The 24,768-nt window shown below is 44.0% G+C and overlaps 1 protein-coding gene across 2 annotated transcripts in view; it reads left to right on the forward strand.

The window, feature by feature from the left end:
* Positions 1 to 23,222: 23,222 nt before the first annotated feature.
* PTPRK (protein tyrosine phosphatase receptor type K) overlaps positions 23,223 to 24,768 on the forward strand; it is a gene marked incomplete at its 5' end in the record, with an annotated part of 400,356 nt that continues 398,810 nt past the window's right edge. For both annotated transcript variants that reach the window (XM_084262490.1, XM_084262491.1), the window contains one exon: positions 23,223 to 23,334. In XM_084262490.1, the coding sequence (XP_084118616.1) occupies positions 23,223 to 23,334 (112 nt within the window). The remainder of the gene's footprint in view (positions 23,335 to 24,768) is intronic.

A 24,768-nucleotide genomic window follows, 5' to 3' on the forward strand; every position in this document is an offset into this window, starting at 1 on the left:
TATACAGGGATCAGCTAGTATGTTTCTTATAGTTTGCAAAAGAGTTTATTCACTGCAATAAACTGCAAGTCACTGTGTTTCAGAAGCTCTTAGAAACCAGCCAAAGCATTACAGGCACAGCAAGGCCACTGCATGTTTGTCCACAGTATCTTCTGGGACTCCTTTCTTAGCAGTGCTTACAAATACTGGGGTGGGTGTCAGAAGGATGAGCTCAGCCTTTTCCCAGTGGTGCCCAGTGACAGGACAAGAGGCAATGGATGGAAACTTGAAAACAGGAAGTTCCACCCAAACATGAGGAGGAACTTCTTTACTGTGAGGGTGGCAGAGCACAAGGACAGGCTTCCCCGAGAGGCTGTGGAGTCTCCTTCTCTGGAGATACTCAAAACGCACCTGGATGCTGTCCTGAGCAGCCTGCTCTAAGTGATCCTGCTCTGGAGAGACGGTTGGACCAGATAATCTCCCGAGACCCCTTCCAACCCCTGTCACTCTGTGAGTCTGTGGTTCCAGGTCAGACTTTCTCCTGTTGCCTTTCTCTGTACAAGGTGTAAAATTCACACAGATGGAGAGATGTCAGGCAGGGATTATGGCTGGATGGAAATCAAAGGCACTGCAATGTACCTTCTCCATCCGTATCAGCTCCTTCCTTTGGAGAGATTAGAGACAATTTATAGGTCTTGGGTACTTCTTCCCTGGAGGCCACAGGATAGTGGTGAAATCTCCATCTTCCAGGCAGTCTGAATTTGCAGCTGAATGAGGAATCTTCTCCTTAATGAGCAACAATAAGTTTAAAAGTGTCTATTAACATACCTACTGCTGTGTCTTTATCTTTCCAGACTTACAAAATGGTACAGTGGTCATAACACTTTCTTTAAAGGCTACAGTGTGGAGTGTGCAATAAAGACAGATAGAATAGGACTGCCTCAGGATAAACATGTTTTGAGAGAGAAAAAGAAGATCTTTTTTAAAAACCAACAGAGAGGAAAAAATTAACCTTTTACCATGTTCAGCAGCTTGGGCTGAGTCTCCATGCAGGTGTGTAGATCCATTGGTTTTGTTCCCTTTGATAGCCATTGTTTTTCCTTTGCAACAAACTGGCAGAAAAGCCATCATGTTCTGGTGCTAGTTCAATAAAATTTTGGGCAGTTATATAAAATCTGAGACATATATGTGTGCAGCAGTATGGGATCCAGTTTCCAGGTCCATTTAGTTATATTTAAACTGATCAAGTTTTGCCAATTCTAATTTTGTTTACTACTAAAGACTGACATTATTTTAGGTTTGCTATTCTCACGCTGATGTTAAGGGACCTCAAAGATCATCTAGTTCCTAACCCCCAGCCACAGGCAGGGACACCCTCCACTAGACCAGGTTGCTCAAAGCCCCGTACAACCTGACCTTGAGCACTGCCAGGGAGGGGGCAGCCACAGCTCCTCTGGGCAGCCTGTGCCAGGGTCTCATCACCCTCACAGGGAAGATTTTTTTCCTTGTATCTAATCAAAATCTGCGCTCCTCCATCAACAAAGGCCATTACCCTTTGTTGAATTGTTCTGGGCCCTTGTAAACAGCCCCTCTCCAGCTTTTCTGTAGGCCCCCCTTAGGTACCAGTAGGCTGCTGTAATGTTTCCCTTGAGCCTTCTCTTCTCCAGGCTGAACAAGCCCAACTCTCTCAGCCTGTGTTCACATGAGAGGTTCTCCAGCCCTCTGATCATCTTCATGGCCCTTCTCTGGGCCTGCTCCACAAGGTCCATGCCCTTCTTATGTTGAGGGCCCCAGAGCTGGATGCAGAACTGCAGGTGAGGTCTCACGAGAGCAGAGTAGGGGGGCAGAATCCCCTCCCTTGACCTGCTGGCCACACTGATTTTGATGCAGCCCAGGACACAGTTGCCCTTCTGGGCTGCAAGCAAGTTTTGCCAGTTCATGTCAAACTTCTCTTCAACCAACACTCCCAAACCCTTCTCAGAGCTGCTCTCAAACCATTCTCTGCCCAGCCTGTAGCTGTGCTTGGCATTGCACAGCCCCACGTGTGGGACATTGCACTTGGCCTTGCTGAACTTGTAATCATACCAGTGTACCACTGACAGGAGCTCTGTCCAGTACTTTTTTGGCCCATGATCTTTCTGTTCACTTTTATTTTTTATAAAACATAGTATGGGAAAAAAAAAAATGAACGCATAAAAAGTCAGGAATTCAAAGTTATGGTTCCCATGGCAACATTAAGTCCCTCATGTTGCATTGTAGATGCACTAAAAATAAACATGTAATGAAGTACCACATTTTGTATGTCAAGGGGAGCAAGTGACTGCAACTTTAATTTTACTTGCCTGAGTTTTATAGATCTGAGTTCTCAGCCCTGATGTTGCAGAGGTTTTACACTGACATGCAGGTATGACACACAGCAGCTGTTTACAGCCAGTACAGCCTGCTAGATGGGCAGCGCTGATTTACACCTACTGAGCTCAGGGCCATCTGCACCTAGACATTCGGGGGTGTGCTGAGGCTGCAGAGGGGTGGGGGCAGCATGTTCCTCTGCAGCACATGGGCATCCTGGGGGGGGGTTCCCTTATAGCTGCAGCAGTGCTGGGAAGTGGGGGCAGAGGCACTGCAGACCTTACTAAGCCTCTCATTGGCATCTCATCACAAATACCAGCAATAAACTGAGATGCCAGCCTGCTTTTTCTCCACGATTTGCAGTCCCTTGGCAACGTGAAGGTATTTCTATATGGGGGAATAAAAAGGAAAAAAAAGAAATTCCATGCAAATCAAGAGCTAAAACATCTTGAAGTACAAAATAAGGAATAGAAGCATAAGCAAAGACCTCCCTTTCACATCAGGAAGGTAGGAATTATTTTGTAAATACTCTGGTCTTCAACAGAATTTAAACTTACAGGCACAGATCTGCTTGCAAAGTCATTTTTTTCTCTCCAGAGAACATGAAAACTAGAATTCAAAGTACTTAAGCAGTTTCAATACTTCTGTTGTATCAAGGTATCCTCATCACCAGCTAGGCAACTGGTGTTCTGCCAGTGAAGCATTATTTCCTTTTACCTCCACATCTGTTTGTACGTGTTTGGTCTCCTCTGTCTTAGACTACCTCATCTTTGAAGGAGGGGCTCTTTTCTCCTGCACTGAGGATGCAGCATAAAACAGCACATGGCTTTAACTTGTGACAAGGCTCTGAGATGCAGTGGTACTACTAATGCATCCCATAAGCCACACTAATACAGTTGTGTTCGACCTGCAGTTACTAAATAAATAATACCCCTTGCACAGGTCCATTTAAAATTAACAGAGGGATAATAGTGGCATGAAGTGAGTTTAGCTTAAAAACAACTCGTTGGGTTTGAGGTTTGTTTTGGGGTTTGTTTGTTTGTATTAAATGACAAAGTGAGACATGGAAACATGCATGGTGTACATGGTTGCAATCACTGCCACAGACAGTAAGCAGAACTGGGCGTATTTGTTTCTAGAAGAGAGCAAAGAGTCAATAGCTGTATCACTTCACCTTTTTTCCTGTGTTTTGGGAAGAGAAAATCCAGATGTAACTCTGACTTTCCTAATACTTATATTTTATGAAAATATTTTAATATAATGGCTGTGTCTTAAAAATACAATTCCAGCCCTACAGGGTAAACCCACTTTCTGAACATCTTCTGGGCAACGTGACTGGTATGGTATTGTGACTTAACAGGCACATTTTGACTCAGAAAACAGGTATGAGTCCAATTTGCTGTAATATTAACATGGGACAAGGGACATCTCTCCTACAAGTTTAATGTGCAGATTATTCAGAATCCTCCAAATTTCTGACTGTGTGTAATTCAGATGCATGAAATCTTCTGCTCTGAGTCATCACAAAAGAGAACTGACCTTAGAGCTCCTCCACCATGGGTGCTTGTGCTAATGACCATCTCGTGATGGGGGAGCCTCTCAAAATGGGTTGAAACAGTGAGCTTGTCAAGCAACACATTTCAAGGGGAAAAAAAGATACTGAAGCGCTTTGACCAGCTCAACTGCAGGACTGTCTCACTCTGAAACTACTCCCTACAATACAGGAATTCTCAGTTCTGGAAAGTTTGTGACTTTTTTCACAATCTTTGTCTGTTCATTTACTTACTTGAGTATTTTCTCCTTTCCATAAAACCACAGAATTCGTTGATCAGTTTTACGTGAGAGTAAGTAAATCTTCAGTGAAGACAGCGATGTCAGGGGCATCTGTGTGTTGTGTTGAAGCCTGAGGGGTCAAAAATTAGGTTTGTTTCACAGAAAGCACACGCCAAACCTGTGGCACAGTGACACTCTATACAACAAGCTTTACTTGCAGGTCTGAAGCCTTCCTGACGATCAGCAGAAGCTTTCAGGAAACATAACGCTTGCACTGGCCCCTCTGGAGTCTGTACCTCAAATGAACTCAGATGTAGAAACATATTTTCCATTTTCCAAAGAGAAAACTGTGATGGCAGCTGGATAGCAGAGCTGTTTCACACAGATGTTATTGAAGGCAGGGTTTGCATCCTAGTTGCAAATCAACATATGGTATACTAGATACAGTTTTATTTTTCTCTCTGTACTGCTACTGACTGAAGTTATTTACCACTGGCTACTGTGAGATTGAAAGAGGAACAAACCAGAAAGTATTCCAGCGACACAAGTACCTCCTAAGATACAGACACACATTTGATTTCGAATGGATGGAGTATTTTAAGACACCTCCTGGCACTCCACAGAGCTGGTGGCCTGGATCAAGGGGCACGCCTCACCTGCTGCCCAGCAAACCTGGGCTACTTCAGGCTCTCAGATAAAGTGATCTGCGCTTACCTGAGTGACTCTGCACCACAGTGAGCCTGAAGTGGTGATATCTTTCTGCTCCAGTTAGCTACACCCTGCCAGAGGCCCCTGCAAGCAGACACTTCAGGAGAATAAACCCCCCAAACCACAAGAATATTCCCTGCTTATCTGTTGTGCTTTTTCACTGCGTGACTAACAACAGCTGTAAATGCAGTGTAATTAGATGCATTTTAACAGTTCTCACATGATACTTTCATCTCCTCTAGACCAAGGGTACTACCTGTGGGAGGGAAAACAAACACAAAAGCCTGTGCAGTCAGGATGTTTCTGTCTGCGGAGGCATCGCAAACACTTGACACACGCAGCCAGGTTTCTGACAGGACTGATCAGTCAGAACTTGGCTTGCAATTCCCTTGATTAACCATAAACAAAGCATCATCTTGACAAGCTCTTTGCATAGTGTGTTAGAGGGGTGATTCTCCATCCAGTGCTCCCCCTCCACCACAGCGTACACCTCAGCTACGTGGCACTCGCACTGTCCCCACGTCCTGTTCCACTCTCAAAGTACTTTTTGTATAACAGGTCTTTTCAATCTTTTCCCCTTCTGTTTATCCCAGATTAAATTCTCCAGACTTGCTCCCTTGGGAGTTATCTCTTTCATCTTGTCTTTGCTCTGAGGCACTCAGTTCTCACTGCGTGCTCAGCTCCATGGCAGGAAAAAGCCAAAAGCCTGCCCATCTTCCTGCAGCCTTCCCAACTTCTGCTGTTCACTGCTGTTTCATATTCTTCCAATCCCCTGGAAAACCTGATAGGCTTTTTTCTTTCCTTACATCTCTCAGGTTTTTATGATGTCCTATCTATTTACATCCTTCAGAAGACTACTCATGTAAAGCATCCTGCTCTCACTCCCAAGCTCCTTACAACTCTTAGTGAGAAAATGCATGTACCAGGGCTTATACTTACTAATTCACTGATGCTTGTGCACTTTTTATATTTCTACATATTTAACTCTTTATTTCTGTATATGTATCTCTCTTCTCTGTGGGAGAATATCTATTCTCTTGGGGAATATCCATTTTTTTATGAGATCCATACCCAGGGCTGCTTACTCTATTTCAGATCAGCTGATTGGTGCTAATTAAGGGTAAGTGATCATATAAGAAGCACTTGAAGAGAAGCACAAAGAACTACTAGACTCCAAATGAATATTTCAAAATATTTTAATTGAACAATGTACATGTGCTACATGTCAATCTTTGCAATTATGTAAGTGCCAAAGTTTGATCCTCTTACATTAAAAGGGCTACTATAGATGTTATACCTGTTTCATTTTAAAGTAGTGGAAGAAATACTTGTTCTTTGGACGGGATACAAAGAACAAGAAACCTCTAAGGTGAAGGTGAGTTGCAGGAACAAAATTCCTGTCTTGAGAATGAGCTGCTATTACAGGGATTCAGACTGGGTTTATAAGGTCATTAATTCTATCTTTCTTTAGTTTCTATGCTTTGTGGGCTTGTGTTTTATGCGTATTTACACAGTGCCTAATTATATGTGGGTGCTTCTATGAAACAGTTTCCAATTAATAATGGATATCTGAGGTGAGGCCGACACCGAGAAAAATATAAACAGCCCGTGCAGCTAATAAACTGACTATTAATTAACAGGAGTGATTCATTCAGTGCTATATCCAGACATAAAGCCAGACTGAAAGATGAAAAGGCAATTTAGAAAAAGACTAAAACTTGCACAGTTATCAGCTGCAGTATCTGAGACCTCAAATAATGGCCTAATTACAGCTCATCTGAAAGGTATCAGGGCTTTATCCTCCTCGGGAAGTATTAATGGAAAATTACTTGGTTTTCAAAGCCAATAAGCCCACCTGCAGGTCCCATATCAGCTCCCACCAGACATATATCTTTTTACACATGGGTGGTCTGTCACATGGTGATTGACTCAATCTTGACAAGGAAAGGGATAGAGAAATTATCGCTTTCTGCAGATATGACCACTTCTACCTTTGGCAGAGGAGGCAAATCCAGACTGCCCAACACCAACCTAATTGCAAAAGATAACATTTTCTTCAATTCTTCCATTTCCATAAGCACCAGCCAACATACCTGTCCCTTCTGCCTTAGCTAATCCCCTCTCAGATCACAGCTTCTGCCACATTTATTGCATCTCAGCCCAGCCATATAGGTAACACTTTCATTCAGCAGCACTGAGGATTCCTCTGCAGAGCAAAGGAGTACTGAGTAGGACTCTGCCACACAAATGCTGCTACTTGCAGATAGGTGACTTACTGTAAGCAAGGTCGCCACATTTGTGCTCTTTGACCAAGGTGACACTTATCATCAAAGACAAGTGAAAATCTGTCCTGCTGGGATACTGGCACCCTGGATTATAAAGAGAAATAGTGATGTGCAGTGGTTTGAATGCTGAGGACCAAACAAGCTTTTTTTTAAAAAAAAAAAATAAACAAAACAAGACTTTTGCTCAGGATTAGGATGTTGACAGCGGATGGTAGGTCCTGGAACCATGGGAACCAAGCCAACTGTGACAAGTGAGTCACTGGTTATCTCTCAGACAATTAAGTGTGATGGCATTCTTCCTCCCTTCCTGAGGACTAGCCATTTACCATTTGGTTGAGACATTCAATACAGCTGGATAGCCAGTCCTATGGATCATTTCTTGTAGCCAGTCCTACACATTATTTCTAAATTTGCTCAGTCTTAATCCTCTTGCAAAGGAAGCAGTCTCTCTTCTTGCCTTGTAAAGCTGAAAGCATGAGGTGCTGCTACAGCAAATGGGGCCAGTGCTTACTCACATTTATTTACTTACAAAACAGATGCTTTCCAAAAGTAGGAATACAAAATGAATACAAACAACTAGTTACCAGATCAGTCTCCAGGCTGTTTTAAAATACCTTTCAGTGCACCTAAATGTCTGTGAAGCTGGAAAAACATAATAAATCACCCACTACAACCTCACTTGAATAGTAAAGGACCGGCAGATGTGGAATCTGAATATTGGATAACTACTAAGCAGAAACAGTAAGTGTCTCAGTGTGGGACTTTTTTTTTTTAGGTGTTGGGTGGGTTTTTTTTTTTTGTTGTTGTTGTTTGTGTTAATTATACTAATTAGAATTAGAACTTCAAGCACTGAAATTTCCTGCAGCTGTGTGGTGCGAGCTGCTATTGTTAGCACACATGGAAAACACTCCAACAGAGGGCACCAAGAAAATTACTTACAATCTGAACACCCACACAATCCTGTCACATTGGAAAGACTGCAGACAGCATAACTAATAAAGTTATTGTGCTATTTTGAAAGAATAATAGCATGTTTGAAGAGACCATATTAACCCTGTTGTAAAGTATTGATTGCACTCTGTAGTAAAGGAAATGAAACAACAAAGACATAGTGTTTTAATTCTTTTCCTGTTTGCTCTTGCTAGTTTTACTCTGTTTCAATTTACACCTATATTTGAGAACACAGAAAATGTATCACCTATGGTTCACAAAGACAGTTTTATTTTCATAGACACTCTTTCAGCAACTTGATGCTTTTAAGATTGTACTTCAGCTCAAGCAAATGGTTGTGAATATGAAAGAAATCCCTGTGTAAAACTGCTTGAGTCCTCTTTGTCATGTTTACTTCCGTGGGGGTGTGTGTGTGGGGGGGAAAGTTAAAAAAAAATGGCAAAAGATGCCATTTCAGTTTAAATGCCATTTCAGTGGACATTTCAGATTAAACGTGTTCCCCCCAAATAAGAAGAGAAGAGAAGAGAAGAGAAGAGAAGAGAAGAGAAGAGAAGAGAAGAGAAGAGAAGAGAAGAGAAGAGAAGAGAAGAGAAGAGAAGAGAAGAGAAGAGAAGAGAAGAGAAGAGAAGAGAAGAGAAGAGAAAGGAAAAGAAGAGAAAAGAGAAAAGAAAGGAAAGGAAAAGAAAAGAAAAGAAAAGAAAAGAAAAGAAAAGAAAAGAAAAGAAAAGAAAAGAAAAGAAAAGAAAAGAAAAGAAAAGAAAAGAAAAGAAAAGAAAAGAAAAGAAAAGAAAAGAAGAGAAAAGAAAAGAAAAGAAGAGAAAAGAGAAAAGAAGAGAAAAGAGAAAAGAAAAGAAGAGAAAAGAGAAAAGAAGAGAAAAGAGAAAAGAAGAGAAAAGAGAAAAGAAGAGAAAAGAGAAAAGAAGAGAAAAGAGAAAAGAAGAGAAAAGAGAAAAGAAAAGAAGAGAAAAGAGAAAAGAAGAGAAAAGAGAAAAGAAGAGAAAAGAGAAAAGAAAAGAAAAGAAAAGAAAAGAAGAGAAAAGAAAAGAAAAGAAAAGAAAAGAAAAGAAAAGAAAAGAAAAGAAAAGAAAAGAAAAGAAAAGAAAAGAAAAGAAAAGAAAAGAAAAGAAAAGAAAAGAAAAGAAAAGAAGAAGAGAAAAGAAAAAGGTTCAATTATCATTTGAATCTCTAAGGGAATGCTTTAATTCCGTACCAGTGCGTTGCAAACAAGCACAACAGGTAGTGTGTCTCTTGTAACAATTTGCTGTTGTTTTGCAAACACATCTGTGGGCATAGCTCTGGCAACACGATGCCACTGTGTAAAGCTCTGCTAGAATGTGGTTGAGGAGAATGTTTAGGACGGTTTCAAGACTTAAACATTGTCACAGCATTCAAAGCACTGGTGCTCTCCTTAAAATCATCAGCTTTGGTTAGTTCTACTAGATTTGCTCAGACTTGACAAAAGCTGTTTTCTCCTCCTGTGCTAAACTGGAAGTTTAAAAGCCAAGAGGACAGCTGGATGAGCAGAGAGAGATGGACATTTCAAACAGCATCTTTTATATACGCCAATATAAAAATCAGTTATCACTCTGTTGTAAATGATTTTGTAATCATTCTCTGAGGTGATCTAGCATACACAAAATCACTTCACCTTTTCCCTTTTTTTTCCCTCAAATGGTGCTTTTAAGAGCATGATTCCTGTAATTGCATTTCCTTCCTTTTCTATGAGAGTATCTGTAAAGACATTTGGCATCTCATCAGCAAAAACAGCAGATGGAGAAAGGCCTTCCTACGTGCTCTGTCAAGGGAATTGCAAGTTTAGGTGGGGTTTTAATAGACATCAAGGATTTAGTGACATGCCAAAGATTGCATGCCTTCACTGTACCTATTATTTGTGCTTTTCTCTTTTAATAGAAATGAAAACAATTACTGTGCAGAAAGGATTTAGCTTCTCTTTGAGAGTATCATACCATATGGTATGGGGGATGTATAGCTGACAAAATGAATGTAAAAATGAAGCACATACACTTCAGATTATGCTAGTTGGACTAAATTTATGTTTCAAATCTTAACTGATCTGATAGAAAAGTTTACAAATAGCAAGAAACTTCATATGCTAATAGCAATTGCAATAAGACATGAAAGTATTTGTTACTGAGGTTGGCTTTATATAAAAAGGGCTATGGGGACAAAAGAACATTTCAACAGACAACTAAGTAAGCACTGTAATTATAAGAATGAAAATCAACAGAGGGTTTTTTTTTTCAAATAACAGTCTTGTTATCATATGATAGCACATGAAATTGCAAACAGAGCAGATATTTTTCTCGGTTACTGAGAAGAGAGATTTTCCTGATAGGACATGATGGTCATAGATGATATTTGTACTGGCCATTCAAGTAGGAAACAAACCCCTTTTAGCAGGAGAGCGAACTCACAGCCTGTCTCTTACATATTTCTCAAGGACCCCTTAGAAAAAGCTTTATCTGATGAGTTAAACCCTCAGGAAACTTACCTAAAAGCCTGGTTATCCTGAACATGTACTTTTTGTGAGTAGTTAAATGTACTCTCAGAAAGCTCCTTAATGTTCTCAAAATCCTACAGCACATGAAAGCAGCACCAAAATTCTCTATCAGACATACATGTGGGAAGTTTGGGCTTGGAGAGGTTCTGGAGCTGGATGGTAAGATTTCATAAAGGACCTTCAACCCACCAAACTCTCAATCTTTCTTGATATGGGTTCCCTCCTTGTCTTGGAGGACAGAGGGGATTTCTGTCATACTCTAGAATTCAGTGTGGAAACACAGAAATAACAGAGCTCAGCGTTGGGTAGACCCTTGTCGACATGGAGAGAATAGTCACGTCCTTGCAGCAAATGTTATCTGTAGAAAATTGAGGGGTGGGGAGAGAGAAATGAAATAAGATTTGGGGACTTTGGGAACAGACTAGCGTTGAAATATTAGTTACGGTGTTATAAAAGCACAGGGGAGTTGTAGCAAGAACACTGCAGCTGCAGCAAGATCTCTTGAATCAGGTTTCAGACAGCTCGGTATCTGGCTGCACAGGGGAGAAACATGAGCTATTAATTGCAATATTAATCATATACTGCCACTGTAGTAGTGCAAGGTAGCACTTCACTGCATGTTCACAAAGACCAAATGTCCCCTTAGTAATTTCTGCAACTGCTGAATTCCTTGCACCAGGCCTCTTCAGAGCCTTATTTTCTGGGGAAAGGAGAAAAAAACCCCAAATATAAACAAAGTGTATTTTGCTTTGGCTGCCTGAGCAGGTCCCCGACCAAAATTCACCACAGTCACATAATCTTAAGCTCACTTTCTCAGCACTGCAGTATGACTAAACGCTAGGCATAGGGCGTGAAGAAAGATCCCGAGGGGTTTCTCTGGTCACTTCTCCTCTGCATGTTTATCCTGCCTTCCATTTCTCTTTGAGCTCAACAGTACTCTCGCCTCCATCCCATCCTCTCCCTGCCTGCCGTCCCAAGACAGCTGCATGCCCAGCAAACCTGCTCCTTTTCCTATTGCCACCACAGAATGCTGGTTTAATTTTGGCTTTCTTGACACAGGAATGTGCTAGGAAACCGACCATTACCACTATCTCCTCATTTACATCTCCAGCGTGCCACTTCCCAAAAGGGTATTAAAGCATTTTACAATCCATAATCCTCCTAATCTGCATCTGTGAAAACCTCTGGCAATAAGCAGTGTGCAAGTAACCACTGGCTCACTACGCCATTCACTGCTCAGGCCTCTCCCCCAGCTATTCCTTCTCAACTCAGGGAATTTTGTTTCAAAGAGGCACCGAAGCCCTGAAATGAATGTGATCAGCCCCACATACCACCAGCTAAGATCCTTCTTCCCAGTCAAACAAATGCAAAATATAACCTCTCTTTCTTTTCCTTGTGAAGAAGGGATGTGCTGGGGTAGCTGGAAGGCTCAGGTGATTGGGAACCAGTTAAGGCATTTATCTATGCAACACAGTTCAAATTCAAATCAGATCAGTATTAAATGAAAGGCACTAGTGTGTAATGAAAGCTGAGGCTCTCAGACATCCAGATCACAGAAACTGCCATCACAGTGTTGGGTAGCTTCAGCAAAGACAAAGGACCACATAGCCTGGATAACTAAAATAACCCCCAGCATCTTGAATATTTCCCTGGCTATGTAGATTGGGGCTGAAACACACTGGCAGGGTAGCTAAGGAGGAAAGTTGCATTTTTACTAGTTCTGTTGTATCTGTACTGGGGATAAACAGAGGGCTTTCAGTCTCCCAGGGCTGTCAATCTGTCATCTTCCACACACACAGGGAACAGGTTTTGCCTTTTAAAAGAAAGAACACTGTGAACAGAAACTCATCATTAATCAAGGCTTATTTCTCCACTTGGAGAAAAAAAAATAATAATAAAAAAAAAGCAGAGTCAAGTCACCATCTCCACATTTGGAACTCTATTCCACTTCACAAGCTGTGGATAAAGAATATGAAGTAGAAACAGAAAGTTTGTCCTTAGAGAAGAGAAAAAGAAACACTTAGGTCTCTGTGTGGGATATGCTGGTCTGTGGAAGTTGAATAAACTGGTACAACACACAATGCTATGACTCACAGCGCCGGACGGAAGAGCACTGTATGCTACCCATCAAACATTCGCTTCAAGACAATCCTTGAAACTTTGAACACAGCAGGATGAGAAGATCACTAAACCCCCTGGAATCCGTGCATGCTGCTAGGCACTCTACCTGCCTTACAGCAACCATGGGTATAAAAACCCTTCATGTGCCAACCTGAAATAAATTAATGAGACTGCTTATAATTTATGAGCAGATGGGTAGGCTTCCACCTTGTGATCCCAAAGACTTGCTGGAGTACTCTTTGTCAGCATAAGCCAATAGAATAACTTATCTTCTCCAGGTGTCAGGAGCACAGATTTCATTGTAAATCTGGCGTGACTCAAATCCCTGACAGTTGATGATTAAAAAATTACAGTAAAATTAATTTTAACTTAAGTGCTTGCTAACAATATATTTTTAATCATTTTATTACTGACAACCCCCTCTGAGATCTCTAGTATACAGATAAAACAATAATTAGTGTAGGCAAAAGCACAGACTAATTTAGAGAGACATTGTGAGGAACAGTTTTGGAACTTAAGACTTGACACATTTTCAAAATTGCCTTGATTAGTCATTGAAATCTATTATGAGGCAAAGCGTTGGGTAAGGACTTAGGCTCTTCAAAAATAAAGACTGAAGGCCTTTTCAGACTTTCCATTTAGCTGAGTGTAAGTGTGGTCACTTAACAGAGAGTGCTGGTGGATGGCACTGTTACCAATCATGATACACAGAAAGCCAACAAACAATCCCTTCTAGTGGCCTTGGCAACTAAATCTTGAAATCTTGTCAATTTTTATGGGTACTTGGTATTTTTACAGGGTTGGGTGTTTTAATATGTATTTTTATCTTCCAAATGGTTTGGAAACACCCTCAGAAGGGTGGGGAGGGGAGGAGGGAGAAGTTGTGAGATGTGGCCCGATCTAGCAAGCCATCATTATCAGACATGATGAATGAGGCCCTGCGGTCAGTGGGACTATTTCAAGTACCACGTGGAGAGCCAGTGCGGCTGGACAGTGATCTCATTGACTATCTAAAGAAAGCAACCAAATAACTAGACCTGAAATGCTCTAAAATGCATCATGTGAGCACATTCAGAAATAAGGGGAACACAGACTCCCTAATCTCTCAGGTACAGTGGTTTGTAGATGTTACTTGTAACCTCAAATGGAAAAACAGAGGCAGAAGGGAGGTTTTAAGAAGGCTATACTCCCTATTAAGTGAAATATTTAGCAATTTGGAATTAACAATTCTAATCATAAATGCCAGGCAACCACTTTTGATCTGCTACCACAGCTAATTACTCCAGCGGGAAAGAAAACAGGAGAAAGGGCATTTCAGCTGCACAAGGACAGGTTCTCTCTGCATCTTTATTTTGTCCAAATAAAACCTGTTGTTAGATGGAGTTTGTGGGAATCTTAACCCTTCATCTGCAAAGACGGCAGGGTTTCTGATAATTGTTGTCTTTCTCTTCCTGCTGAACAAACTAGTGATTTTCTCCAAGACTAACATCATTTATATTTATAGTGTTCTTCCTTTGCTTCATTGTTTTCTATAACCTCCTCTGGGAAAATGATTTAATGATACTGCTTCAGTGGAGCTCTCGCTAGTGCTGTCATTGTAGTGGTGCCGCGTAGTCAGCAGTCACTAAATACTGGCACTCGGGTGGGCACTGTAAGAGGAATAAACAACTTGCCACTGCATCTCACTGGAAACCAAAAATTAGACAAATAGATCAAATTACTGTGAATAGGACCTAAAAAGTATTTTGGAATTTCTGGAGACCAAAATCTTGCTGACTTAGAAAGCCTCGAGATCAAGTCCACTAGGAGTTACTATCATACACTTTTTGGGGGTCAAATTCATTCTTAAAAACCATCTTGAGGGGTCTGAGCCTAGAAGAGAACCCTGCTCTTCTCCTCCAGAGGATAATTGGGTGAGAGGGGAGAGGAATAGACTGTAACATGGAAAAAACCAGACTGAGATCTTACAGATTGCCTCAGGTCTCATGGCTGGGGTAGTTTTGACTTAGGAAGATAATAAGCTACCCAAGCTCATGGTGAAAAGTAGCCAATCCTTTAGACAGGAACACCACTGTGTAAAATGTATCGATGCTACTACAGCTGTCAGTATTGTAATGATTTAGGGCTCCTGTTTATATCCAAAATGCCCCTACCCAGAAGAGATGGCTGTTTAAGAAAGGGATGGGATAATGCAGAGTGCAACAAGAAGGCTTATGGATCCAGACCTTGAACTTGGAGGAACTGCCTTCTGGCAGGCTAAAGGAAGATCCATAAACACATTTCAATCTGCAAGCAAATACTGATGAGAACCTGAGGACTGTGATTTGTTTGAGGGAAGTGGCATCTGGAAGGAGTTCCTCAAAACAAAGGATGTGTGAAGGGCTTATTTACAGCACATAAAAGGATGGTAATGTAGTACAACATATTTTTCACAGCTGATGAAAGTTGGCATTGCATTTGCCATAAGTATTCTTGAACTGTTCTTCTGTCCCCTAGTCTGTCATTGTCTAGATAGAGCGGGCAGTGATATGGCTCAGCTGAGTAAGCGATAACCATGGTAATAAAGAATCACCCCACTATGGACAGGAACAAAAAAAAAAAGCAGCCAAGTTAATTATAAAAGCTGCCAGATTACTCTACATAAAACGTAAAGAAATATTCCTTGGGCTTGCATTAAAATGAAAAGAATGTCAGAATCCAGTGGAGATGTATTTTTGAAATGAAAATGAACAATTGGGCCAGGTCAAAGCTTTTTCTCACATAGATGGCTGTGTGAACATCCTTTTCAGGAAAGAAACTAATTCTGTAACAGGTTTCCAGGTAAACCCTACTAATTCTGATGTACAAAGTTTTTACTTTTCAACACTCTCCAGACTCTAATAGAATTATAATGAAATGTATTACAGTACCCTGTCTCAGAGAGCATTGACTTTCACAATGCTGTTTCCTTCAACTTCTCTGAAAGTTTAGCTCCTATATCTGTTCCTATAAACTTACTCTAGAGAAAGAAGAAATATTCCAGGTATTGCACAACTTACACTGGATATAATAAATGTAAGTCTCAAACATAGAACGAAAACAAGGGGTAAAAATGAAGAATAGAATGACTTCACACGTGGCTCCAACATCCTGACATACAGTAATTCAGAGTGAGTCACTTGCCATCCAGCAAAGACAAAGTATGGTAATTCAGCTGCTGATAAACTCTTTGGGCAGAAGTTAACCTACTTTGGATAAGATATATATACATTTATTCTTGGAGTAGGTAGCCTTTTCCATTTTAGTAGCTTATTTTAAAGACTGGGAATTGAAGAGAATACTTCAGCTCTGAAATGAAGGAGCATAAAAGTGGAAACTTAGGGCTTTATGGTAGATATCTGAAAGTCACACTGAAATCCTGGAGTTAAAGTAAACAGAACTGAGGCAGTAATATTCTAAGAGCAACCAGAAAATAGCTGTCGGACCCCAGAGACAAAGTCTTTATGAGTTTGTAAGATTTATCTGATGAGCCTTTCCACTTCAGAAGAGAAGTTTAGTAGCAGCTTATGAAAGACTGTTCTAATAGAGAAAGCTTTTGTGGAATGACATGAGCAATCACTATACCAGACATCAGTTATGACTTGTGAGTCTGCTGAGTATATATTAATGTGGCTTGATTAATTTCCCTCGAGAATGAAATCTGCCTAAAACTACAGACAAGAAGGCACCCATGAATTTTTAGCAATTGTTTCTGCAAAAGTATCTTCAGAGCATTAAAAATTCCTCGCAGATGAGATGAAGAGATAATTCAATATCTATCCCTCCTTCCTTCAGAGGTCACATATCCCTGCTGCAGCTGACAAATTTACATGGTAGGCTGAAAAAGAGAAGGCTAGGTTTTGTTTAGCATCTTTCCCTGCCCTGTTGCAGATAACTGCTGGAAGACCTCTGCCAGGTGTGACCTTTCCTTTTCAGGTGGGCTGTCAGTGATCCAGCAGCACAGACATGGGCATTAAGTGCTCATCCCCAGGTCCCATTTTTTCTTTCAATTCGTAGCCAGTGAGATTGCAAAAATAAATGTGTGTATAGTGCTGGACTCGAAATGTCTTTAATCATATTCTTGTTCCCTTGAGTAGGGACTGATTGATTGCAGATTCCAATTTTCATTCCTAGCTATCATTAAAATTTGTGGAGGTAAGGTTGAATCATACGCTGGGTTTCTTGAGCCTCTTTCTTATTCAAATCATAGCCATCTCTTGGTTAACAGCAAGAACCTGAATATATTCCTTTCTAATGGATAAATGTGCCAGAGGAACAGGTAATGTTTTTTATATTGTCACTTACTTGTACTTGTTTATGCTCAGGGTTGTTTTCTTCAGATCATTTTATATTCAGGCAGACTCCTCTGCTACCCTCATATGTATCAATTTCCAATTAACAAGAAGAGGTGGAAACATGAAAGAATTCGAATCATATAAAAGTTTTGACTATACCACTGTAACACCAACAATTATTCCAGGGAGAGTAATTGCTCTCCTCCAAGGCAAGCCTAGCTTGCTTTCATTTCTGTAACAGGTTTTGCAGTAATCTGTATTGGACATTTATGCAAGGATAAGCCAAACAAAGTCACTACCAATCCCAGCAGACCTACTAAATACTACAGAGCTCTGTGTTACTTAAAAGAACTTTTTGATTGATAAGCTTTATTTATTTCACTTCAAGGTTTCCTCAAACAGGTCTTCTTTCAGATAAGAGTTCAGCAATGTCTGGCACTGAGGATCTAATGGCAACCTCAAGAACACTACCTCCATCAAAGGAGGGCAGACTGAACACTCAATTTATTGTACTTCTAAATAATTAATTTGCCTCCAAGGCCCTTAATAAACTGATCACTGGATGTAGCAGAACTGGACGTAACAGCACTTTGAAAGGTCTCGAGGCTATGGACAACTTGCATGCCATTACTCTCCCTAGATGAATCACACCATTCAAATGAAGTTGTCGAATTTTTTGCCGGTAATGGGGTAATGGGGCCAGGGTGTGACACTCACAAATGCATTTCTGATGCCTGTTTTGTATGAGATGTCTCCTTTGCGACCTCTGAATCACTTAAACCTTGTAAAAAAAAAAAGCCTAGGAAAGAGATATTTAAGTGTTTCCAGGCCTATCACTTAACAGTGTTCCCAAACTGCTCGCTCTTTAAAGGTTCTCAAGAGGAAATTGCACAACTCTGCATTTCTTTTTATGTACAAAAGTTTGCCATGTTGCTTATGCCACTCACGACATGCTAAGACTGGGTAAAAGCGGGATGAAAAGTCCATGTGATGTCGGATCACATTGGGTTTATTTTCAGTTTGCTTCTTTCATCCATTAGCTTTTTACAAACATTCTACTCACTGACTTTTAAATGTGCATATTTACCCAATTAAGCTACAAACATATGTGGCTTTACCTAATAAGGGAACAGAGGCAATTCTGTGTCATTTATCCTACTGTTCACAGCCAACGATTTAGCCCCGAAAGCCACTGCTAGGATGGTCTCTCTAGATGGCCCATCTATATATTCTCCTTTTATGTTCATTTTTCTATCAGCTTCTAGCTTTCCCTGCATCTGATGAACACGTGCAAGACCTCATCCAACTCAATGGTTCTCTACTGTTGGATCTCTTTGTCTGCTGTACCTTAGTGGCAACACATGCCCTAAGGCCATCAGTCCATTTTTCTCCCAAGTTCTTTGAAGGGCACATTGAATGCCCTTTTGGAGCTGTTCCAAAACCTGAACAAACACCTGCAACCGAGTTCAAGCTCAGCTTTAGTGTTGTAGACTGTAAAGCTCGACACGCTTTCAAACCATTGCAAGCAGCAGGTACAGGTACAACAATATAAAAAGGATTGACAAATCAGTACCTAAATGCAATGTACCTCTCTGCAAGTCTTCCCCAATGGCACTAAATGATCTTTCCTCCTAGGTTTCTAAAATGAAGAATATGACCATGAAGCTGCGATGAATGACATGGGGGTAGAAGGCTTCTAGGTAAAGAGGAAAGATGTATTTGCTCAATCCCTTACATACAGAAAAAATTGTTGCAATAACTTGTTTAAACAGTTCTAATAAATGTAATGCCTTTATAATCACCAACAGATATACAATTCTTCACCTACTAGTTGCCTCCTAATGATCTGCTCTGGATGTCCCCTGCTTTAGCCAAATAGGGCCTTACAGAATAAGACTCTATAATAAAGTGGAGACTTTCACAGCACAGCTTCTTTTGATGTTTAGGCAAACTCAGAGGCCAGTTTCTCTCCAGGCTGGGCCCTGACATAAGGAATGCACAGTCAATATAATTTTGAAGGGATGAAATCCAGTAAAACAAATTATTTCAGAACAAGGCCATGCCTCTCTCCTTGAGGGCTATTCCCATGCTGCATTTCAGTTGTCAACTACTTTGTCTGCTCAAAGAAAAAAAAAAAAAAGAAGACAGGATTTGGTCAGTAACAGGGCATCTGCTCTTTTTTTTTTTTATAAAACTCACAGGCTATTTTATCAAAACTGCAGAAATGACAAGCAGAGCAAAGTAATATCCCATTTGTGGGGAAAGAATGGAAAGTTCCAGCCTGAAAGGTGCCCATTGTGGAGAACAGCAGTCCAGTGAGAACAGGAGGCTCAGGACAGGAATGCAACTCTCTGTAACCACACAAACCTGTCACTAGCTCTGATGATGAGGGGGCTGGAGAACCTGAGCAAGAGCTTCAGAGGTGCCCCCCATGGACCGACCACCGCAGGGCAGTTCCCCTGCTCCTACCCTGTACCACAAGTAGCTGGGTTAATGTGGAGTGCTCACATTTGGAAGCTATGATCCTTGTCCACCTGATATGCAACAGCAAATCCCCATCCTTTTTAGATCCTCTACCTGCCCCACATTTGCATCTGAGACACAGCAGTGTGATGGGAGCCTGCTGAGAGGCATCACTGAGACTCTCAGCATCCTTCTCCGCAGTATATGTGACCATGGTTTGTTACAAAAGCATTGGCTGCTGGTTGTAGAATTGGTATGGTCTAAAAAAGCCCCTATGAGCAGTAAAATAATATATTCCATTGAAATTTGCAGTACATTTTGCTGCATTTTTTTCCAGAAGTCAAAATACAATGAAGACCCTGCTGTGGGCATTATTGGATACCACCAGGAAAACCTGAGTCAATACAATTACCAGTTTTCTCTAGGATCTCCAACCTCCAAGAGCCAGATTTTCAAGGCCTTGGATCTTGCTAAGGCTTACAAAGTAACTGAGCAGATTTTCACAAAGGAAGCAAAAGAGCAGAGGGGAGGAAAGTTGGGTGGGAGCAGCAGGATAATGAGAATCTTTGACTATCTGATCTTTTGGCTAGAAAAATACAATTTATAGCTCTCAACATCCCCTCATGCTCTTGAAGAATGGTTAAAAGTTCCCCCCAAAAAAGAGGGAAGAGGGAAGTATTTTTACTGGTTTGGAATATGTATTTTACTATAACATAACTACATCTTACATACTATTCAAATACCATGGGAAAACACCAGGTTAGATGAATTCCATCATACAGCATTGGAATATTGCTAATTTAAGATATTTTACTGTGAGATGATATATTATGCTAGACATCTGTCAGTCATTATGAGCAAAATTAAATGATAGGCTGCGTTAAAAACGGGCTTTGCAACACCCAGAAGTATAATTGGAAAGTTTAACAAGGCATGCAAAGAGGGTAGAGGCATCCAGCAGAATTTCAGGACCAAACTTTCTTGAATTTGGCAGAGATTTATTGGACACTTTATTTAGAGGTTGTAATTATCAGCATTAAGACTGTCCCTCCTTAAGTTCCAAATACCCCTCAGGCTAGAGGGAAAGAAGTTACTGTGGGGTGTCTTCATCTTTCTGCTGTTATATTTGGCTTCCCTTTAGCATACAAGTTGTTTGCTCAGACAGTTTTTAAAAGATGTGCAAGAGGTTATACAAATATGCTTTCCTCTTAATTGAAAATGCAAAAGACTAAAACATTCAGAGCTCTAAAAATGTAAGAGCTGGAACAAAAATAAATCCATTCATGTCATATAACATAAAAATGATCTCAAACCTGACGTGTAAGTTCAAGTATTTGTCAGGTTGCCAAGTGCAGTAGAAGGACACAGAGAGTGAACTACACGTAGCAGTTCGACAGATACGTACCTGGAGGAAAAGTGGGGTCATGAGCACCTCTCGCCCATACCTCTCAAGCTTGATCTCCTCAGTCAAGGCAAGAGTAGCAATCTTTGCTATCAACAAAGCCCTCTCCGTTGATTTTTAATAAGGAAATGAGTTATGGGAAAGGATGAAATCCCAGGAGACTCCCACTGGAAGATACAGAAACTACCTGGATAAAGCCCAGGTGACTGTATGTCAGGAGGCCTCACAGCACCTCACAGCAGTGCAATGGACCAGTGACCTGGTGCTCTACATCCACTATCACCTAACAACCCCTCTCATAGTCCAGATGTGGTGATCTGCTGTGCTGGTCACCAGAGCTACCTGTGAGACTGCCACCATCAGTGGCAGCAGCCATCAGCCCTCCTCTCTCCTGCCCTCCCAAACCCTTCCCAAGTTACTGAGCTTGAAGTAATTTTTACAGCATTGGCTGTGAATCTCCCAGCATCAAGGAGAGCAGCAGATAGCTGTGTATTCCCCCACCTCTACACCCAGATGAATCGGTACATCTTTTTCATTTAAAATTTCCACATAACAACAGCAGTTGTGATGTAGCCTAACACCTCAGAGGCTGGGTGGCACACTACTTTCCTTCACCTCACGTAGAAGAATTCCCTGGGTCTACTTGGACCCAGTATGTGGCCCGTCCTGAAATACCAGGTGTTCTGAGATCTGCCCCGCTCAGCTCCCATCCTTCTCAAACAGGCAGTGCTCACTGAAGCACATTGTTTCACAGCTCAGACTCAGCATGCAAGTTGGTTTTCAGCCACTCCACCCAGCTAGGTGCAGGAGTTTCCAGGTGTAGAGCTTTTTTAGTGTTGGGTTTGGGTTTTTTGGGTGTGAAGTACATGTCAGTTTGTATAACAAACTGTCGTGTTTCACCTGTTTTTTCTGCAGAAACACGAGCGTTCGTGGGGTTTAAAGGCAAAACCTCGCAATGGCCACACGCTGGCGGGAAAGGATTTGGAATCTCAGCAAACCTTTGATGAACCTGGATTGAATTTCGAGGTTGCAACGAAACCTGTGAGTTTCCAGTGGTTTCAGGTTCTGCCGCAACAGTTACACAACAGCTCTAATTACAAGTTGCCATGCAATAAAAAAAAAAGGAACAAAAATTAGTAAAAAAAATTTAAAAATGTTAAAAAACTCAGAGGAAATGATGCTTATTTAATCGGAAATTCTAGCACTGGTGCCTTTGCCCATCATTCCAAAGGCTTTTTCGGGTCCAAAGCTCCGGAAGCACAGGGACCCCCGGTGCTCTCAGGGACAGGGAGCGAGGCCGTTGTTCCATGGCATACCTGGAGCCTGGGTCTGGTGAGAAGATCCTGCTTCGCAACCTGTGGGCGTCCGTGGTCTCCAGCTGCGCACAGACCTGTCTGAGAGGCCGGTTATTTATTACGGGCGGAAACGACAGCATTAGTGGCAATACCGTTTATTACAGTCTCAGTTCCCATCAATGAGACTTCGCCGGCGCTACGAGCCAGGCAAGTGTTGTCGGAGGGGAGCAAAGAGAAAGCGCAAACCCTCGCTCGAGGATACGGCCAGGCTGCTTGATGCACGGCGACAGCGCAACGCTCTCCGCCCGATCTACAAGGCGCTCCTCAAAGCGGCAACAGCCAGGAGACCGGATCGCTCCCGGGGCGGCTGGACCTTCCCCCCCGCCGCCCCCCGCCCGTGCTCTCTGCCCCGACCTCCCCGCCCCGCCCGCTCAGCCGGAGCCTTTTCCCTTTCGCCCCTTTTCGCCTCCTCTTCCTCCTCCGGAGGCGGCAGGTTTCCCCCCGGGCCGGGGGGCTGCGAGCCGCGGACTGGCAGAGCCGGCGGTAGCGGCTGCCGAGTCGCGCTGTGCCGTGCCGAGAAGAGCCGAGAGGAGCCGCGCCGCGCCGTGCCGAAGGGAGCGGAGACGAGCTGAGCTGTGCCGGGGAAAGCCGTGCCGGGCAGTGCCGAGCCGAGCCGAGGCGGTGCTGGCCCCCGCGCCTGCAGCAGGAGGCGCTGCCGGGCGCAGCTCCGCCCGCGCCGGGCTGCGGGCCGGAGTCCCACATTCCCCCTGCCAAGTGCCGGGGAGCGGGGGTTGGACGTGTGCGCTCGGCTCCTCCCTCCCTCCCTCTCCGCTCTCCCAGCAGCAAAGTAACTCCGGAGTACGAGGGGAGCCGGTGCCGCCGCGCCCGTCGCGCCGCAGACGGCTGCCCCAGCGGGCGGCCCCGGGGGCCAGCGGGCGCCCCTCGGCGCAGGGGGTCTCCTGGCGAAGTGCCGGGGCGGGAGGGGAGGGCGAGGCGAGCTCCGCCCGCCGCCGCGGGCTGGGGCAGCCCCGGCCTCTTTCGGAAACTTCTCCGCAAGTCGGCATGGGCAGGGGGGCTGGCGCCGCCGCCTCGCTGCCGCTGCTGGCGGCGCTCGCCCTGCTGGCCGGCTGCTCGCCCGCCCTGCTCGGGGCGGCCCGGGCCCAGCTTTCCGCAGGTGAGTTGTCGGTCGCTCGGCGCCCAGGTGAGGGCGGGCGGCGCGGTCGTGCCGCGCCCGGGGTACCCTCCGGGGAAGGGGAGGGAAGGAGGAGAGGATCGCTGGGGTCACGGGTGATCACCGCGCCAGGGCTCGGCTCTAACCCCCGAGGAGCGGCGGTGGGACAGCTTCCCCTTCTCCCCACCCCCCCCCCCCCCGCCTCCGTTCCGTGGGGCCCGGTGCCGCGGGAAGGGCGACCCACGAGTGTCCGTAGGCTGCCGGCGCGCTGCGGGCCGTGCGCGGACTTGGGGCGCTTCACAAACTCCCCTGCCTGGCTTCCCTTTCCCCCCCTTCCTTGCTCCGGCCAGCCTCCCGGGTAGCGCCGGTGCTGGCGGCGGGGCCGCAGCTGCTGCCGCCCCTTCCCCAGCTCAAACTTTTCCCGGCGCAGCCCTCGGGGCGCCCCGGCCGCTTCCCCGTCCCAGCGGCGCTGGGCGCCGAGCTCCCCTTCCCCCAGGGCGGGGAGGCACGGCCCGGGGCTGCCGCCGGCTACCGGAGCGTCTTTCTCTGCGTCCCCCCCTCCCCCCGAAATAAAGAAAAGAGTGGTGGGCGAGAAAGGGGAGGGAAGGCGGCATATGGGGCCGGCGTCTGTTCTGCTCGAAAGCTGTGAGTTCCTCGCCCCTTCCTTCCCCTCCCGCCCCACGCCACGGGCTTTCGCAGAATGAAAGCCCGCGGGGCCGGGCGGTGGGAACTGCGGCCGGTGCGGCGGTGAGTTGTTGGCCCCGGGGGAGCCCTCGGGGCAGAGCCCGCGGCGGGGCTGGGGCGGGCGGGCGCTCCGGGGGGGGAGGGCAGGGGAGCGGGGAGTGGGAGGGGGTCAGCGCCGCCCCTCGGTGCTGTGCCGGGGCGATGCGGGGGCTCGTGTGCCGGACCCTGACCTTCCCCCCCCGCGCCGCTGCGGTTTATGAAGCGACCTTCGCTTGCTCGGGGTGAAGCAGTGGCGTGAACGAGCTCCTCTTGTTTGCGGTGTGGAGTACTACGCGAAGGGCTGGCTGGAGTAGACTTTAGGGCGTTTTTTTGGTTTTTTTTTCCCCTTTTTTTAACAGTGCCGGTGTTCACACGGGCTGCCTGGGTCGGACAGGCGTTCAGAGCCTTCCTCACAGGATACCGCTTTGAAAACCGTCATTAACAAAAGTATCTACACTCACGGAGCTTGGAAGCACAGCTTCTGCCAGGGGTGATGTGTAGTTAGGAGGCCTTTTTTCTTCTTCTTCTTTCCCCTCGGTCCTTCCATAAATTAATTCTTAATTGAGACGTTTGAGATGTGCCGTCGATGAAGAAAATGTGCTGAAGCAGTGGGAGAAATCGTGCCGGGCTGAGCAGATTACATCCCTCTCTGTGGCTTCCTCTGTGTATAATTCAATCTCTGTCTTGTAAGATTACGTAAGCACCTACAAGCCT

This window comes from Gallinula chloropus (genome assembly GCF_964237585.1).
Source record: "Gallinula chloropus genome assembly, chromosome: 3".
In the NCBI taxonomy this organism is placed as follows: domain Eukaryota; kingdom Metazoa; phylum Chordata; class Aves; order Gruiformes; family Rallidae; genus Gallinula; species Gallinula chloropus.